At 50.3% G+C, this 18,237-nt stretch overlaps 1 protein-coding gene across 1 annotated transcript in view; it reads left to right on the top strand.

Annotated features, from left to right (window-relative positions):
• The window catches only part of EIF3L (eukaryotic translation initiation factor 3 subunit L), a 29,639-nt gene extending 24,368 nt beyond the window's left edge, over positions 1-5,271 (top strand). Inside the window, exons 12-13 of the mRNA XM_025926805.2 lie at positions 3,839-3,919; positions 5,049-5,271. Coding sequence (XP_025782590.1) covers positions 3,839-3,919; positions 5,049-5,087 — 120 coding nt within the window. The 3' untranslated portion in view covers positions 5,088-5,271. The remainder of the gene's footprint in view (positions 1-3,838; positions 3,920-5,048) is intronic.
• The last annotated feature ends 12,966 nt before the right edge of the window (positions 5,272-18,237 follow it).

The following is an 18,237-nucleotide window of genomic DNA, read 5'->3' as shown; positions in this document are numbered from 1 at the left end:
TTCTGTAAGACGCCCCAGCCTTGGTTTGTCCCCTCTGTGCAGGTCTTCTAGGATTGATTAGCGAATGTCTTCAGTGCAGAGGGGGCTTCTGTGTTTTACTTGGGATGGTTTATTTTCTCTTAAGTAGCTCTGTGTTCTCTTGTCAGCTCTTTGATGTTATGAGGAGGTTTAAAAAAATTGTTTTGTTTAACATTTACTCATTTTTGAGAGCACGCAAGCAGGTTGGGGCAGAGAGAGAGGGAGACACAGAATCAGAAGCAGGCTCCAGGTTCTGAGCTGTCAGCACAGAGCCCGACGTGGCACTGGAACTCACGAACCGTGAGATCATGACCCGAGCCGAAGTCAGACGCTTAACCGACTGAGCCACCCAGGTGCCCTGATGTTATGAGGAGGTTTTTTTTTTTATTTATTTTTTTAATTTTTTTTTTTTCAACGTTTATTTATTTTTGGGACAGAGAGAGACAGAGCACGAACGGGGGAGGGGCAGAGAGAGAGGGAGACGCAGAATCGGAAACAGGCTCCAGGCTCTGAGCCATCAGCCCAGAGCCCGACGCGGGGCTCGAACTCACGGACCGCAAGATCGTGACCTGGCTGAAGTCGGACGCTTAACCGACTGCGCCATCCAGGCGCCCCGAGGAGGTTTTTAAAAATCATTCTGTATTTTGGTTGTTTTAAGAAAGTGTGCTGGTCTACACATACTGTTTTTTGGGGAGTTTTTTTAAGGTATAATTTGTATAACAAACTTCACTGTTTTTTTTTTAAGTGTTTTATTTATTTTTGAGACAGAGACAGAGCATGAGCAGGGGAGGGGCAGAGAGAGAGGGAGACACAGAATCCAAAGCAGGCTCCAGGCTCTGAGCTGTCAGCACAGAGCCTGACACGGGGCTCGAACTCACAAACCGAGAGATCATGACCTGAGCCGAAGTCGGACGCTTAACCGATTGAGCCACCCAGGCGCCCAAACTTCACTGGTTTAAAGGGTATAATTCCAGGGGTGCCTGCGTGGCTCTTGATGTTGGTTCAGGCCACGATCTCACAGTTTGGAACTTTGAGCTCGAGTCCTGTGTCTGGCTCTGCACTGACAGCATGGAGTCTGCCTGGGATTTTCTCTCCCTCTGTCTCTGTCCTTCCATTTGCTCATGTGTACGAGCTTGCGCTCGCTCTCTCTCTCTCTCTCTCTCTCTCTCAAATAAATAAACTTTTTTTTTACAAAAGGGTATAATTCCATGGTTATTAGTATATTCATAGTGTCACACAACCATTTCCACTGTCTAATTCTGCAACATTTCCCACATCCCCGAAAGAAGCTTCTACTCATTAGTGGTCATTCCCAGTTCCCCTTGTACCCTAGTCCCTGGGAAACCAGTAGTCTGCTTTCTGTCTCTGTGGATTTATCTCTCTCTCACTCTTTTTTTTTAAAGTTTATTTGAGCGTGAGAGAGCATGCATGCGAACAAGGGAGGGTCAAAGAGAGGGAGAGAGAATCACGGGTGCCCAACCAACCGAGCCCCCCAGGTGCCCCTGGATTTGTCTATTTTTTGACATTTCCTATACATGGAATCATAAAATATGTGGCCTTTTGTGTTTGCCTTGTTTCATTGGATGTGTTTTCAAGTTGCATCCAGGTTGTAGCATGTATTAGTACTTTATTGCTTTTTAAGGCCGAAAAATACTCTACCGTAAGGATATACCGCTTTATTCATCCACTCATCAGTTGATGGACATTGAATCGTTTTCGCCTTTTGGGTATTGTGGATATAGCACTGCTGTGAATTTTTGTGTGCACATAATCTCTTGGGTGTATACCTACTTGTGGAATTGCTGGGTCAGTTTGGGTAGTTTGTTTTGAAAGCTCATCTTGCTAAATAAACTGTGTCATTCAGAGTTTATGACTTTGCAAGACTTAATGTTTGGCAGAACTTAGCTATCTCTGACGTGAACCAAAAGTAGAAACATCGGAAGTGGAAGTTTTCCAGTGTTTTATTCGTGCTTTTAAAAGTCAGAACTGGGGGCGCCTGGGTGGCGCAGTCGGTTAAGCGTCCGACTTCAGCCAGGTCACGATCTCGCGGTCCGTGAGTTTGAGCCCCGCGTCGGGCTCTGGGCTGATGGCTCAGAGCCTGGAGCCTGTTTCCGATTCTGTGTCTCCCTCTCTCTCTGCCCCTCCCCCGTTCATGCTCTGTCTCTCTCTGTCCCAAAAATAAATAAACTTTGAAAAAAAAAAAATTAAAAAAAAAAAAAAGTCAGAACTGTCCCTTGCAGCATTACATCAACTACCTAAAGTCCTTTTTGAGTTTATTCCCAGTACCTGACATATACGCATTCTTTGGCAATGTCAGTAACCTGGTCCATCCCTCTGTCGTCTCTTTGTGACCCAGCTGAACTAGTCCCAACTATCTGGATGGTCTTTAATAAAATACTTCTCCCGGGGCGTCTGGCTGGCTCAGTCAGTAGAATATACAACTCTTGGGCTCAGGGTTGTGAGTTCAAGTTCCACGTAGGGCATGGAGATTTGTTTTCTTTATATAAATGTGTGTGTGTGTAAAGAAATATATGTATGTAGATATATATGGTAATGTGTATATATACATACACAGATACAAGTAAACGCTTCTCCCAAGAATTAGCCATTTAGTTATTACAGATAAAATTTGGTCATATTTGCTATATTCATATTATAAGTTAATACTGATTAATAAGTCTGTATGTGAAAAAAATTTCGGGGATATTTTTCTTTTATTATTGTTCCTCTTACTGGTTCAGGTTCATCTTTGGCAAAATGCTGCTTTCTGTTTTGTTCTCAGTAAAGATTTTATTTTTGAGTAATGTCTACACCCAGCCTGGGGCCCGAACTTATAACCCAGGATCAAGAGTTGCATGTTCCACTGACTGAACCAGTGAGGCACCCCTGCTTTCTGTTTTTCTGGCTTTTCTTTTTTCATCCTTGACTTGAAAAAGTCCTCTCAAAGAGATTCAGAAGGTTCTTGGGTCTTAACCTAGATTATGTAGGAATTTACAAGTAAACTGGTGTTCAACCCCATTTGAGCTAAAACACACGATTTAAAATCTGGACTAATTTGAAACATTAGTCTCCCAAACAGTGTTGAGAATAAAATGTTGAGGATGCCTGGCTGGGTCAGTCAGTGGAGCATGGGACTCTTCATATCAGGCTTGTAGGTTCAAGCCCTTGTTGGGTATAGAGATCACTAAAATAACAAATCTTAAAAAAAAAAAAAAGAAAAGAATAAAATACTGTCTTAAATGTTTTTATTGCCGAAAGAGTCCTATTCATTAAAAAAATAAAAACAATAAATAAAAATGAAATTTAAAAAAACCTTGAAAGTAAAAATAAATGGGGTGCCTGGGTGGCTCAGCCATTTGAGTGTCCAACTCTTGATTTTGGCTCAGGTCATGATCCTAGCGTTGTGGGATTGAGCCCCGCGTGCTGAGCCTGGAGCCCGCTTGGAATTCTGTCCCTGTCGGTCTCCGTCTCTCTGGCTCTTGCTCTCCTTTCCCTCTCCCCTCCCCACCCCACCCCCAGCTCATGGGCGCGCAGGCCCTCTCTCACACTCTCTCTCTCTCTCTCTGAAATAAAAAAAATTAAAAAGGAGAAAATAAAAATAAATGAATTAACAGGAAGAAAATAAAAACCAACCGTTTAGAAAGAAAGAAAGCTGCTATCAACTGGTTACGCTCCCCTATAGGCTCCCTCCCCCCCCCCCCAAACACACACCTATTTGCTTTTGAAAAGCACTGTAGGAGGTTATTTAGCAGCACGGTTACTTGCAAGTCCATTAGTGGCTCTACCTCACTGCCCCTCTCTGATTCTACTTTTTCCACAGGACATGATCCACATCGCAGACACCAAGGTTGCCAGGCGCTATGGGGATTTCTTCATCCGGCAGATTCACAAATTTGAGGAGGTGAGAAATCTGAGAGAGTGTGGTGTGTGGGCTGGGGACCGAGGTTAGGATCTTGTTTGGGGAGTTAGGAAGTTTTTAAATTTTTCATTTCAACAAAGCCCCAAGTTGGCCCTTGAAGTTTCTGAGCTAGACTGGCTGGCTGCTTGGGGTTTGGGGAGTGGGGCTGGGCCTGTAGTAGTTGCTGTGTCAGCCTTCTCCAGAGCATCTCTTTCCAAGATCCCTCTCTGCGGGTGGCCGGCTCTCCTCTCTCTGCCTCCCTGGTATTTCCTAATATGGGCGGATTCACTGCCTGCTCTTAGCTATCCCTCCCCATGTGGCAGTAACTCTCTTAGACAGGTCTGGCCGGTTTCTGCAGGCAGGGGACAGGAAGCTGTGTTTTGACAGACAGCATTCCACATCTTGCCCTGGGCGAGGTCTTGTGGGACAGGCCAAACACTAGGAGGGTGCAGGGTGCAACGGCGGCGTGGGGGGGTCTCTGTGGCCATAGCTGGAGCCACTTCGTCCTGGTGTTCTGAGTCCTCCAGCAGAGGTCACTGTTAAACGCTCTGGTCCGTGTCACCTGGCTCCTCCTGCAGGAGGCCCTGGCAGGCTTAGCGTCTCTGAGGCCTAGAAAATGGGCCAAGCCATGTAGGGTGTGTGTATGTATGTGTGTGCGCGCGCGTGTGCGCGCACATTCTGTGTGAAGGACAGGTAGAAGAACAGTCTGCATGAAATTTTTTTAAGTTTATTTACTTATTTTGAGAGACAGCACAAGCAGGGGAGGGGCAGAGAGAGAGGGAGAGAGAAACCCAAGCAGGCTCCGTGCTGTCAGTTTAGAGCCTGATGTGGGACTCGAACTCACGAAACATGAGATATGACCTGAGCTGAAAGCGAGCCGGACGCTGAACCGGCTGAGCCACCCAGGAGCCCCCAGTCTGCATGAATTAATTGCGCACGGCCACAGGTGTCAGGATTGGAGTCCCTAACTGAGGCTGTATACACACACACAGCCGACACCTATGCCCGCATCAGAGACGCCCTCCCTGACTTCAGAAGGGCGGCCCAGGGGCTGGGTCTGGTGATCGTGTGCCCTGCAGGAACAGGGTTGGTGAAATCTCCATAGCTAACTTTGCTTTTCTCTTTCTTCTAGCTCAATCGAACTCTGAAGAAGATGGGACAGAGACCCTGAGTATTTTCACACTGTTCTTAGTCAGGAACCTACTCTGATGTCTTTGTAGGTGGGGTGTATTTTTGTCACCGTGAAGCCTTTACCTGGATCGGCCATCAGCTGTTCAGCTGAGTTGAAGTTTATTTGAATTCAGGACTGAAATGTTTTAAATAGGCCTCAGTAAAAGATCTTCTTTGGAGCCAGATTTGTCATCTAATCATTGTTGGGGGGAATCTGTGGTTGAGGGCAACGGTATGTGATTTCCTCTGATTTTCTCCTGATGCGTCGGTTACTGGTGTTTAAATTGAACTCACAGTTTGTGGGACATTTTCACGGTTGGTATCTGATTGACCCCTCTCAAGAATCCTGTGAGCATTAGTGACCTGTCACAATTCGCATGCATGAAAGCTGAAGTGCTGCGTCTTGGGGAGAAACTTGGACCACTCCTACTGTCAACCTGCACCGTGCTAAGAGGAAGCTGTGTATGCTGCTCACGCCTTACAGCGCGGGTTCAGCAATAGTATCCTCACTTCGCTGGTGAGGGAACAGACTCGGGTTGTAAGGTGCCTTGATCAAGGTCATATAGTTATAAAAAAGCCAAGACTCGGCTCCAGACTACTTTTTTCTGCCATCTTCTGCCATGTCTTTGATTCCTCCCACTGAAAACCTTGACCTGTGTTGTGTGCAGCCTCTCCTACCCTCCATGAGTTTGAAACGGCTGCCTGTCAGCACCTTTATGGCCAGTCACGACTGAGTAGGGTCTGTTTTTCACTCTCTCTGCCATTTCTTCCTTACACGCCCACGTGGGATCTGCCATCTTGGGGGCTTCTCTGAGAAGAGCTACCTCCAAACCTAGCAGTCTACACTGTTTTCAGAACCAATTTCTAATCTTCTAACAGCACAGATAATACAGATCTAGGATTATTGAAAATTTCACTGAAGATAGTTATCTCTGGCATCTCACCTGACCTAGTCGTCAAAGATCAGATGTGCTTTAAGTCTTTTTTAAAAAAAATGTTTACTTATTTTGAGAGAGAGAGCACGCACGCGTTGGGGAGAAGCAGAGAGAGAGGGAGAGGGAACCCCAAGCAGACTTGTGCAGAGCTTTACACGCGGCTCGATCTTAGGACCATGAGATCATGACCTGAGCCTAAATCAAGAGTCAGGCACTTAACCGACTGAGCCACCCAGGCGCCCCAAAAGATCAGGGGTTCTTGTTGCTGCAGAAACTTTGTATTCATGAGTAAATCCTCAGGTCTGTATAAAATTTATGCATTATCTTACTTTTTCCGGAGCCAGGTATCTTGATTTTATTGTTGAGGAAAGAGACTTGGGGTAACTAAATAGTTTGTCCAAGATCAGTCCAAACTAAATAGTATGTCCAAGATAGTTTGTCCAAACTAAATAGTTTGGGTAGTGAAAACAGATCTTTTGTGTCGCACACCTACTTTGACTTTAGAAAGTCCTACCCTGAGGCCGGCAGGGAGAGGTCTGAAACAGCAATAGACCAGCCATAAAAATCTACATGGCGCATAAGCCCTAAAGTGAAGGCGTATTTCCTGGAACTTGGAAGGACACAAACAGTGAGGCTGCTCCGTGTGTCTGGTGACTGGGTTGCTAGGAATTCTCGAGCTAGACTGCACTCACCTGGTGTGTGATTGGTTCTGTTTGAGTTTTCAGATGGTGAGGGAGCTTAACATGGAGAGAGCCATTGACACCTGGGTTCAAGTGTGAATTGTGTCCTTGGTATGCTGTGTGACCCCTCTGGGCCGGTAGCCTTGTCTGGAAATGAAGCTGTCTTCCCAGGTCGTGCGATGGAACGGCTGTGGGAGTGCCAGGTCACCCTGAGGTGGGCACCAGTATGGCCTTCAGGGCGGAAGCCCCTCCTTGAGAGTCAAAGATAGGAGTTGGCGTTTTGAATAGGATTCGATAGAAAAGATCCCACTGCCGGGTGTCATTTGGGCAGAGACCTGAAGGGGGCGAGGAGGCAAACGTTGAGCCACCTGTGGGAGGAGTGTACCAGGAAGAGGAAGCTGCGAGCACACAGGCCACGAGGCCAGAGCGTGTTTTGTGTGTTGAGAGAATGTGGTGAAAAGGCCGGTTGGAGCAGGGTGAGCCAGGGGGCCAGAGGAAGGGAGGCCGGAGGCGGCTGAGTCTCCCGGTCAGGTATAGGCTACGAGGACAGTGAGAGTGAGTGAGAGGGGGATGTTTTCACCAGGCCGGAGCTAGAGTGGAGCCAAGGATTGAACCCGGGTCAGCCCAGTTCTACAGCCTGCACTGCCTCTGGGACAGCCAGCCGACAACTTGGCCCCACTCCCAAAGAGGGGAAAAAAAACCAAAGCCGCCTCTCTGTTAATATGTAATAAGTCCAAACATTCACGGAGCTCCTGCTTGCTTTGCAAGCACTTCTTCGTCTGTTAACCTTGCTGGATCCTAACAAGCGGCAGAGTCAGGATCCTGCCGCGCGTCGTGATTGCCAGGCTGGTGCCAGCCAGGCCTTCCCCCCACTGCAGTGCCTGCCTCTGGTGCCCTGGCCCAGCACCGCCTCTGAGGCCGTTCCCCCACCGCCAGTCCTGACATTCGGCTGTGGTGGCTCAGGAGTTTAGACCCACCTGAGCCGCCTCCCCGCCCCCGGGGCTAACTTGTTTTGGATTCAACTCCAGAGTCTCTTGTAGCTCATGTCAGAGTCTCCGGTCTCCGTCATTAAAGTGGTGCCAGGTCAAGGTGTGCTGTGCCTGACACAGCCTGTCGGCACTCTTACTGTGCCAGGAGACGGGCCATTTCAGGAGCTCAAGGTCACACAGACCCAGTGTGAGCGCCTGGCGCGGGGCCACTTCCCAGTAGCTTGGTCCGGGCCCAGCAGCCGTGCTGGACAGCCAGCAGCCCTCGGGAGGGGGCAGGCACAGCTGAACTCCGCCTGGTACCGCGCGAGGAATGCAGGGCATTCGGCAGCTGCAGCCAGCTTGCAGGAGTTTTATTCCAGCTTGCCCAGAATGGAAGAAGCAGGGTTATAATCCTCCCACACATAAGGGGAGCACAGGTTTTGGTAGGCAATGGAGAGCGCTGGGTGGTGCCAGTTACCAAAGTTGTGCGCCGGTTAGAGAAGGCAGCATGGCAAAGTGTGTGGGCTTGGGTTCGGTCAGATCTGAGTTTGAATCCCGACTCCCCAAACTGTAATCGTGGGCCAAGTTACTTAGCGCCTCACTATCTCATGCGCCTACCTCAGGATTGTTTATTGGTTAAATTACACAAAACTCTTAGCGCCTGGCCATTGTGTGATTAGGCAGTGAAGGCCATTATTAGCTGGCTGCGACCTTGGAAGTCACGTGTGGATCAACATGGCTAGTTCATGGTGGAGCTGGGACCCCCGGCCTCCAGGTTCACCTAAAGGCTTCCTCCGTTCCTTGTTCTCCGTGCCCCGAAAGCAGGTGTGTGTAGAGACGCTGAAGAGACCAGTTCACAGAAAGGCTGAGACACTTGTCTAGAGTAGCCCAGCCACAGAGGAGCTGGGCCTCGTGTAGTGGCAGCAGCAGGCATGGGGGGAAGTGGAAGAATTCAGGAGCGATCTGGGGAGGTTACAGAGGACAGGACTCGGTAGATGGGTGGATGTGGAGGGGAGACAGATGCCCAGTCCTCCGGCTTTTGCAGCTGGGACGATCGTGGACTCAGGTGGGGGGTAGGTGGAGCAGGTTAGGAGCAGGAGGCATGGGTGGAGAACTGGGTTTGGACACGAGTTCGAGGGTCCTGTGGGGCATCCAGGTGGAGATGACCAGGGTGTAAGGATTTGGGCAGTGAAGAGCTGGGGCTGGAACCCCGTTCTTCAGGCCCCGACGCTAGAGCTCGTTTCTCAGTACATAGACCAGCCTCTGGAGGCCCTGGCTTCCTTTCTACGGTGTCTCTGGCTTCCTCATACACTGGCCCGCGAGCCCAAGATGGGGCTTCTCTTCCCAACACGGCCTTGACCTTGGGTGGCTACCGATCGCCTCCTTGTCTGCAAAATGAGGCAGTGAGACCAGCTATTGTCCCGAGGGCTGCAGCATTCTGGGTAACATACTAGGATTCGGATGGGCCAGGAGTCCCAAGAACACATGAGGAAAGACAGGGCTTAGCAGTGGCCTTTGCATAATGAGAATTCGTTGAATGAACGGCGAGTGCCTGAGGGAGTGAGGGGATTGAATGAAATAACGCAAGTATGAATACGTGATGGAGTGTGCCTTAAATCCTTTCTAGAACGCAAAGGCATAGAACGAATAAAGGATGAATGTCTGTACTATCCAGCAGTCTTTGGCCAATGGAAGTTGTGGCTGCGCCTGCACTGGCTCCTGACAGTGGCCTTTCATCCCCACCCCCAGCCTGCCCTGCAGCCTGGGGATGGGCTGGAGGGAGCTGTTGCTCTGGTCAGGAGCCGGGAGCCAGCCTTCGCTGTGGGGGAAGGGCATCAGGAAAAGGCTGGGGCGGGGGAGGGGGGTGGCAACCTGAAGGTCCATAGCCTGACCAGCAATTTCCTGATGTTTTCCGGAGGGAAGGGGCTATGGGAAGCTGCAAATGATCCTGGTTCCTGTGGCTCCACATTCCTGTCAAGCCTGCAGCTGAAATTCCCAGCTTTTCCTTACTTCTGGCCCCACCCATCCCTTATGCAGCAGCTTGATCAAGATCAAGGTACTTCCCTTCTGCCCTCATCCCCACCCCTTATGTCCCCCGGGGGCCAGTGGACTCCTCTCTAGTCTTGGTTAGGATGGGGCAGGGAGCCTCTGTTCCAGTCCCGACACCGCCCCCCTGGTAAGCAGGGACATTTCCGGTGCGTTGCTCAACTTCTCCGAGCCTCTGCTTCTGTCCTCGGAAGTGGGGAGTAATTGTGTCCTCAGAGTAATTCTCCCCCACCTGCCTCCCCGGGCCCTCCCGGCCTTAGCATATAAAGCTGGAGGGTGTATAGTGTCACATCTGTCCCCAGCTGCATTGTACTGTGTCGCCTGGAGGTGAGGCGTACCCTCTCTAACCTCTGTTTAGAGGAAGAAGCAACTTTCAGAGCTTCCACAGAAAAGTGTCACTTTCTGTTTCAGACAGGAAGAGCTGCCTTGCTTGCAGTTCTGTGTAGACAGGTAAGTGGGAGACAAACAGTCCTTTTCCAGGCTCTGACAGTCCCCTTCCCTGTCAACTGGTCCTTGGGGGAGAGGTGGCCTTCCTGTGTCAGAAAGGCTCCGAAACCATTTTCTATTCTGTTTGCATTGCTTTTCACCCGCAGAGCTGGCCAGGTGGGTAACGAGGTGCAGCTAGGAGGGCTGCAGCCTTCCCTATCTCCACCATAACCCCCCGGTTGCTGCCGAAGAGCCCAAGCATTAGCAGGGCCACTTTGCTGACCGACTCCGCTCTAAGTCAGGCCTTCCAGTCTCCCTGCTGCTCCTTCCTGTCAAATTTCTGCCCCAGAGTCCCTCCTGGGGAGCAGCAGGAGCCCAGCTGTTAGGGTCTTGAATGCTAGATCAGCATCCGAGCAGGAACCCTGCTAGAACAATCATGTTTATTGCAGTCGGAGGCGAGATGGAAAGTCGCAAAAACGCCTGGGCTGGAGGCCTTGGGGGCTCCCTGTCCAGGGCTGGCCTCTGGCATTGTGGACAGGGCCTCTGGAGGCTTGGAGCTGGGGATCTGGGAAGGGTTCTTGCTCACCAAGCTCATGGGTAGGTAACAAGGAGTGAATTGAGGCGCAAACTTAGTTGTGCCGTGGTGAACTGGACACATGGCCTGCCCCAGTACACCAGTGACACATCTTCGTGGTGAAAGTTCTTTGTGGAGTTAGAGCCAGGCAGTGTGGCTTCAGACAGGCTCTAAACTCTCAAAACCTTATCCTTTTTATCAGTAAATGGGGATCATGTGATAGTCCCAAGCCTACAGAGTTGTCTCGGGGAATCAAGGAGGTAATGCACTTTAACAACAAAAACAACACACACACACACACACACACACACACACACACACACACACACACACACAATGTCTGCCATATGTGATGTGTGCTGAGTAAAGGTGAGCTGTCAGTATTACTGAGGATCTCACATTTTACTGGGAAGAGACATATATGCACAAATAAATGCCACACAGTGTGAACAACCATCCAAATACCGCCTTCTCCATGCAGCCGTCCGGGATATACCCTCAGTCCCCAGGCAGGAGATGAGAGGCTCCTTCTGGAAGCCCTGTTGCCCTTTGCTTGTTTCTTGTTTCTTATTCCTCCATCGTATCCCTTGTCTTTCTGTGAATGTTTATTGCAATTGTTTACATACCTGTCTTCCACACTGGTCTGTCAGCGCCTCCAGGGGAGGCGTGTGGAAATTCCTTACTGAAATCAGCAAGCGTGTCCCCTCTAGGTTCCATCTAATTGTAAGGGTGAGATTCTGTGAGAGGGCCTGGAGTTGTGGCTTCAGGGAGGAGGTGATGTCAGAGCTGGGCCTTGAAGCCTGTGCAGGTTTAGAACAGCAGCCACAGGCGTTTCAGGGGCAGCCAGAAGGGGTGAGGGGCACGGTAGCAGCCTGTAGCACAGAGAACGGGGGTCAGGGGGATGGGGTACAGTCCCAGCGTCCCCTCTAAGTGCCTCCACCACTCTGGGCAAGCACGTCCCCTCCCTGGGCTCTAGTTTCCCGTCAGTATTAGGAGGGGGCTTTGCTAGGTGGATATTTAGTCCTGATGGTCCTTGCCAGCTTGGATGTTTAATGACCCGCCTCGCCTCCTACTTTGATGGCAAAATAGGAGTATTTTCTGGCTCAGAGAGCACCCTCCCAATGACAGGCAGCACGTGGTCTTCTCTGTTCTGGAGAGTTTAGTTGGAAGGTTGTTTGGTTTTAGGGTAAAGATACAAGCCCTCATGCCTAGTCCCAGAGGGCTTTCCCTGAATGTGTATATGTGGGGAGCAGCATGGCCTTTGAAGAAAGGCTTGGGATAGCTGGGATTCCAGGGCCCCGAGCTCACCCTGGCCCCAGCTCTGAGGTCCCACAATGCTCCTATTGTCCCCACCTCTGCCAGGCTCCCCCAGGGAGCAGCTCTGAGCCAAGGGCCTGGGCAGGGCCCTGATTCCTGGGGGCACAGCCTGGGCAGAAAAGCACAGCCATCAGACCTCCATGGAACTTGGAGAACCGTAGAATCCGGCAGGCAGAGACGCTTAGAAGGAGGAAAGCGTACGATGAGAAAACCACGGGTACTGAGGCTCCAGGCGGTGCAGGCGGGAGGGATGGTCCCGCTCCAACATCCCGCTCCCTTGGCTTATTTCAGTTTTTTCATTATAGAGTTGTACTTGCTTCCCCGGATCTACCCAGATTTCTCACCTTTCCAGCGATCCGCCTTGTTCCCCTGGTGCCTTGTGGACGAATTTCCTCCCTTGGGGCCAATTTTGTTTTATTTAAAAAAAAAATTGTAAGTTTTTTAAATTTATTTTTGAGAGCGCACGCGCGGGAGAGGGGCAGAGAGAGAGAGAGGGGGAGACACAGAATCTGAAGCAGGCTCCAGGCTCTAAGCTGTCTAAGCACAGAGGCCGTCTGAGGGCTGGAACTCGTGAACCACGAGATCAGAACCTGAGCCAACAACCAACTGAGCCACGCGGGTGCCCCGAGGCCAGTCTTGTTTTCAAACGAGAGAGCCCGATTTTCTTGTAGCAATGCCGATTACGTTGTAAACAAGGTTGTGTTGGTAGGAGAAAGTTAAAGTGATTGTTTTTCCGATGACTGGTTAATACTATGAGCAGAATAAGAGTTTAGCACTTAAATGCTGTGTGATTCCACTTATATGAGGGTCAGAAAGTAAAATGTGACTGCCTGGGGCTGGGAGGAGCAGGAGAGGAACTTGGCAGTGAGTGCCAATGGGTACAGAGTTTTGGGGATGGATGAAAACGTTCCAAACTAAATAGCGGTGAGGGTTGCACAACTCTGGGAGTATATTAAAAACCACTGTACCCTTTAACAGAGTGGACTTCACGATATGTGAATTCTTTCTCAAAGCTGTTATTTTAAAAAACTATACCTGCTGTTACAAATTCAAACCATAATGACTTCTAAAAAGTGAGTCTTGGGGCGCCTGGGTGGCGCAGTCGGTGAAGCGTCCGACTTCAGCCAGGTCACGATCTCGCGGGCCGTGAGTTCGAGCCCCGCGTCGGGCTCTGGGCTGATGGCTCGGAGCCTGGAGCCTGCTTCCGATTCTGTGTCTCCCTCTCTCTCTGCCCCTCCCCCGTTCATGCTCTGTCTCTCTCTGTCCCAAAAATAAATAAACGTTGAAAAAAAAAATTTTTTTTTTAAATAAATAAATAAAAAGTGAGTCTTGCCACGTCCCCAGGCTTACTCCCCAAATTAACCACCCCCAGCATTTGGGCAGGCATCCTTTCTTCCTGATGTTTAAAAATTCCTTATGAAAAAAGACATTCCATATGTAGGCTCATGTAAATGTTTAGATGCAGAAATGTATGTGCTAGATCTATCCTTTACATATACATTTTGTTTTGCAAAAGTGGGATCCTATTATATACCTCGAGCTGTTTGCTTTGTTCACTTCATTTGAAGATGTATTTCCATGACATTCTTGTCAACAGTTGTGTGGTTTTCTGTTGTTTAAGCTGTGCTGAAACGCAATTACCCAGTCCCTTCCTAATGAGCGTTTAGGTTGTTTCCAGTGCTTTGCTGTCAGCAAAGAACATATTTGTATGTGCATCCCAGGGCCCCGGGGATAGTATTTTGGAGGACAGAATCCTCTCCACGTGTTATAGGTGTTGACATTGAACCTTAGATGACATCTTTGTCCAGGGTCTTCTGGCAAGGCTGCAGGGGAGAGAGGTGGTGGGTGAAACGGGGCCAGCAGGCATCCCCTCCCACACCCAGGAACGCACATACATACACACACCTTGGACCACTGGCTTTTAGAAGCAATCCACCAGCCTCCAAACCGACGCAGAATCAGGTGAACTCAATAGGCAGAGGTGCCCGGGGGCAATGATGAAATTCTTTCTCCCCATAGCTTCTCCACGTCCCCTCCAGGGCAATCCTTCCCCCCCCCCCACCTGTTTGGGTTTTTTTTATGTTTATTTTGGGGAGAGAGAGGGAGACAGGATCAGAAGCAGGCTCTGAGCTGTCAGCACAGAGCCCGATGCGGGGCTCCAACTCACAAACTATGAGATTATGACAAGAGCCTGATGCTTAACCTACTGAGCCACCCAGGCGCCCCTCCCCCTTCCCCTTTTCTTAATCTCTGCACCCAGCATGGGGCTCAACTCTTGACCTGGAGATCAAGAGTCTAAACCAGCCGGGTGCCTCCAAGCCCTCTCCCTTTTTTATCTTTCCAAAAGGTACCTTGTGATCTGTGTGGGAAAGGAAATCTAAACGAGGTCCTGGTCATTCACTCGCTCTTTCATTCCCACCAGTGTTCATTCTATCTTAGCTTCTTTTAATGTTTGTTTATTTTTGAGAGAGAGAGAGAGAAAGAGAGAGAGTGAGCAGGGGAGAGGGAGACACAGAATCCAAAACAGGCTCCAGGCTCAGCTGTCAGCACAGAGTCCGATGCGGGACTCAAATCCATGACCTGAAATCATGACCTGAGCCGAATTTGGACACTCGACCGACTGAGCCATCCAGGCGCCCCTATGTTAGCTTCTTCTACCTAACCTGGTTCTGTTTTTGGCATCCTGTCTTTGCCTCTGCCTCCTCCGCGGCCCTTCTGCAAAACGTGTTGGCAGGAAGAATGGCCAGTGGGAATGGCGTGGCCATTCCCAAAGTGGTCTGGGAGCTCCTCTGGACACCGGGCTTTCCTTCCCTTGCCCTTTATCATGCTAGACAAAGATTATCCAGGAGTCTGTCTCACGCACCAGACTAGCCAGCCCCTGCCCTGCTCCTGGGACCCCTGCAGCTGTTGCTCTGGAATAAACTAAAAAAGTTTCCAACTCTACCTGCAATGACCTCTCTCACTGGCTTGTATGCACCTTGCTTTCTGGGGGGATGGGTGTCATTCAGCTGGCATCCCCAGCTCAAAGATGCCTTCCCTGGCTACCCCATCTGTCTCCATGGCTCTATCACGGTGTCTGGCCGTATTTTTTTTTCCCAGCACCACTCACCATCTGAAATTATCTTTGTTGATTTGTTTTCTGGTCCCCTGCCTGCCTTCCCTGCTAGAAAGTTAGCTCCATCAAGGCAGGAATCCTGTCTTGTTACTCCTATCTCCCCTTGAGCGCTCAAGCTGGGAAGCAGGTGCTCAGTAAATATTTGTTGAAACCATGGGTGGGTTTTTGTTTTTGTTTTTTTTAATGGGGTTTTAGAAGTAGAACGCTTTCAGTTTGTTTTTTTTTTTTTTTTAGTTTTTTAAAAATGTTTATTATTTTGAGAGAGAGACAGAGCATGAGCAGGGGAGGAGCAGAGAGAGAGACACACACAAAATCTGAAGCAGGCTCCAGGCTCTGAGCTGGAGCACAGAGTCTGTTGCGGGGCTCGAACCCACCGACTGCGAGATCATGACCTGAGCCGATGTCAGATGCTTAACTGACTAAACCACCCAGGTGTTCCTTGAGTCCATGTTTGCATACAAATGCATGTGTAAGGTCTGAAAGGGTCCGTTTCAAACTGACAACTGGGGCCGGGCTTGAGGGAGACAAATAGGAACGTTAGCTTTTATCTTTAAATAAAAAAGTTTTTTGTAACGTTTGTATTTTTTGAGAGACAGAGCGTGAGCAGGGGAGGGTCAGAGAGAAGGGGACACAGAATCCAGAGCAGTCTCCAGGCTCTGAGCTGTCAGCACAGAGCCCGACGCGGGGCTTGAACCCACAAACTGTGAGATCGTGACCTGAGCTGAAGTCAGAGGCTCAGCCCACCGAGCCACCCAGGCGCGCCCCGCCCCTCTTTCTTCGTTTTTTTTTTTTTTAAGCAAGCTCTACCCCCAACAGGGGGCTTGAACTCACAACCCTGAAGATCAAGTGTCCTATACTCCACTGACTGAGCCAGCCAGGCACCCCATGCACAGCAGGTTTTTATCCATTATCTCACCTGATTACCCACCACCCTGGGATTCAGGGAAGGCAAAGTTTATTATCCCTATGTTACAGGGTAGGAAACTAGGGCTCGTGGGGGTGAGTCGTCTGGGCTGCGTCATACAGCTGTGGTCATGCAGGTCCTTATTTCCTATCGTGGTGAGCTGACTCAGATAACGAGCTTATAAATGGGTTACCCACAGATGGACTAATGGGGGCCCGGAGGGCTGTGCCGTATAAGTTATTATTATGGTAACCGGATCAAGGTCTGATCTGGGGCTGTCTTCAGGGACTTGAAGGGAGCCCCTTAGGCTGGTGAGTACAAGGATATAAGCCCTCTTGGGGGGGCGCCTGGGTGGCTCAGTCGGCTAAGCGCCCGACTTCAGCTCAGGTCACGATCTCGCAGTTCGTGGGTTCGAGCCCCGCGTCGGGCTCTGGGCTGACGGCTCAGAGCCTGGAGCCTGTTTCGGATTCTGTGTCTCCCTCTCTCTCTGACCCTCCCCCATTCATGCTCTATCTCTCTCTGTCTCAAAAATAAATAAACGTTAAAAAAAATTAAAAAAAAAAAAAAAAGCCCTCTTGGGTATTAAAGACAGAGTCCTGACGGCCTTTGAGGGCCAGGGTGGGTCCTGAGGCCAAGTCTCTGATTTAGTGAAGGAACCTTCCTTTCCTGGAGTTGCTTTCCCACAGGGGAAAGGGCAGGATGTACGGAGCTCAGGGCTGGTGAGGGGCCAAGAGGTCTGGCTAGGCAGGCTGGCCCATGGCAGCCACTTCCTACGTGGCCTGAGAGTCCCCATTCTGGGCCAAGAATGTGCCTTCCAGCCTTGAACAGATCTAAGATGTGAGGCTGGCCCCGGTTGGGGTCATGATGGCATTCTGGGCTGGGGCTCCGAAAGTCCTTGAGGAGGTGGGAATCCCCAAGTGGGCTTCTCTCCTCCACGATTTACCAAAAGGCCCAGGTAAGAAACTGGATACAAACTGTTTCTAATCCATTTTACCTCATGCTTACCGCGTACCAGATAACAATAATTAGAATTTATGAGTGATGACCGAAAGGTCTGGCACATTATGTCTTAATCCTCTCAGCCACTTTGTAAAGCAAGAATTATCCCTATGTTTTTTTCCATTGGAGAATAATTAACACGCGGTGTTACATTAGTTTCAGGTGCACGATATAATGATTCAACAATTCTGTACCTTACTCAGGAATTATCCTTATTTAAAAAAAAAATTTTTTTTAACGTTTATTTCTGAGACAGAGAGAGACAGAGCATGAATGGGGGAGGGGCAGAGAGAGAGGGAGACACAGAATCGGAAGCAGGCTCCAGGCTCTGAGCCATCAGCCCAGAGCCCGACGCGGGGCTCGAACTCACGGACCGCGAGATCGTGACCTGAGCCGCAGTCGGCCGCTTAACCGACTGAGCCACCCAGGAGCCCCTAAAAAAATTTTTAATGTTTTTTTATTTGAGGGAGAGGGAGAATCCCAAGCAGGCTCCATGCTATCAGCGAATGGCCTGACTCGGGGCTCAAACTCACCAACTGTGAGCTCAGGACCTGAGGCGAAATCAAGAGTCGCTGCTTAATGGACTGAGCCACCCAGGTGCCCCTGTCCCTGTTTTTAAGATGTGGAAACTGAAGTTCAGGGAGGCCCATCACTGGGCCGAGTGAGTGGGGGGAAAGCCAGGATTCCAAGCCCGGGTGGATAGGACCCCCAAAGGCCCCTTCTTTCCAACCTCCAAGGGCTGAGGGGTGGCAGAGGTGACTAAGACCCTGCCCCTTCCCTTGGGAGGTGGAGCGACAGACCCATCCCAGCTAACTATTAACATTGGTCAGGGTGACGTCACCACCATGGCAGCTGAGTGGGAGGCTGATTCATCTGAGGTCTGGATGGGCCTCTGGGGAGGAGTCCCTGACCCGGGTCTTGGAGAGGGGAGCAGAATATGGCTTGGGGCTGAGGCCCAGAGCCCGGCTTGACAAGGGCCTGCTTCCCACAGGCCCGGCCCACGGGGGCCCCACCCGCCACCACTGTAATCCGGGCTGGCGAGGAGGAGATCCCCGAGCCTACACAGGGGGAGAGAACCCTGGAGGACCGTGGCTAGGCTCAAAACATCGCTGAGTGGACACCTAGGCTGATGAGGGGGGGGGGGTGGGGGGGTGGGAGGAGGGGTTGGGGGGCATGGAGGCTCCCGG

This window comes from Puma concolor, chromosome B4 (assembly GCF_028749965.1).
Source record: "Puma concolor isolate L17-30 chromosome B4, mPumCon1.1.hap2, whole genome shotgun sequence".
Classification (NCBI taxonomy): domain Eukaryota; kingdom Metazoa; phylum Chordata; class Mammalia; order Carnivora; family Felidae; genus Puma; species Puma concolor.
Note: the sequence above shows the minus strand (reverse complement) of the source record. Positions and strands in the feature narration are given on the sequence as shown.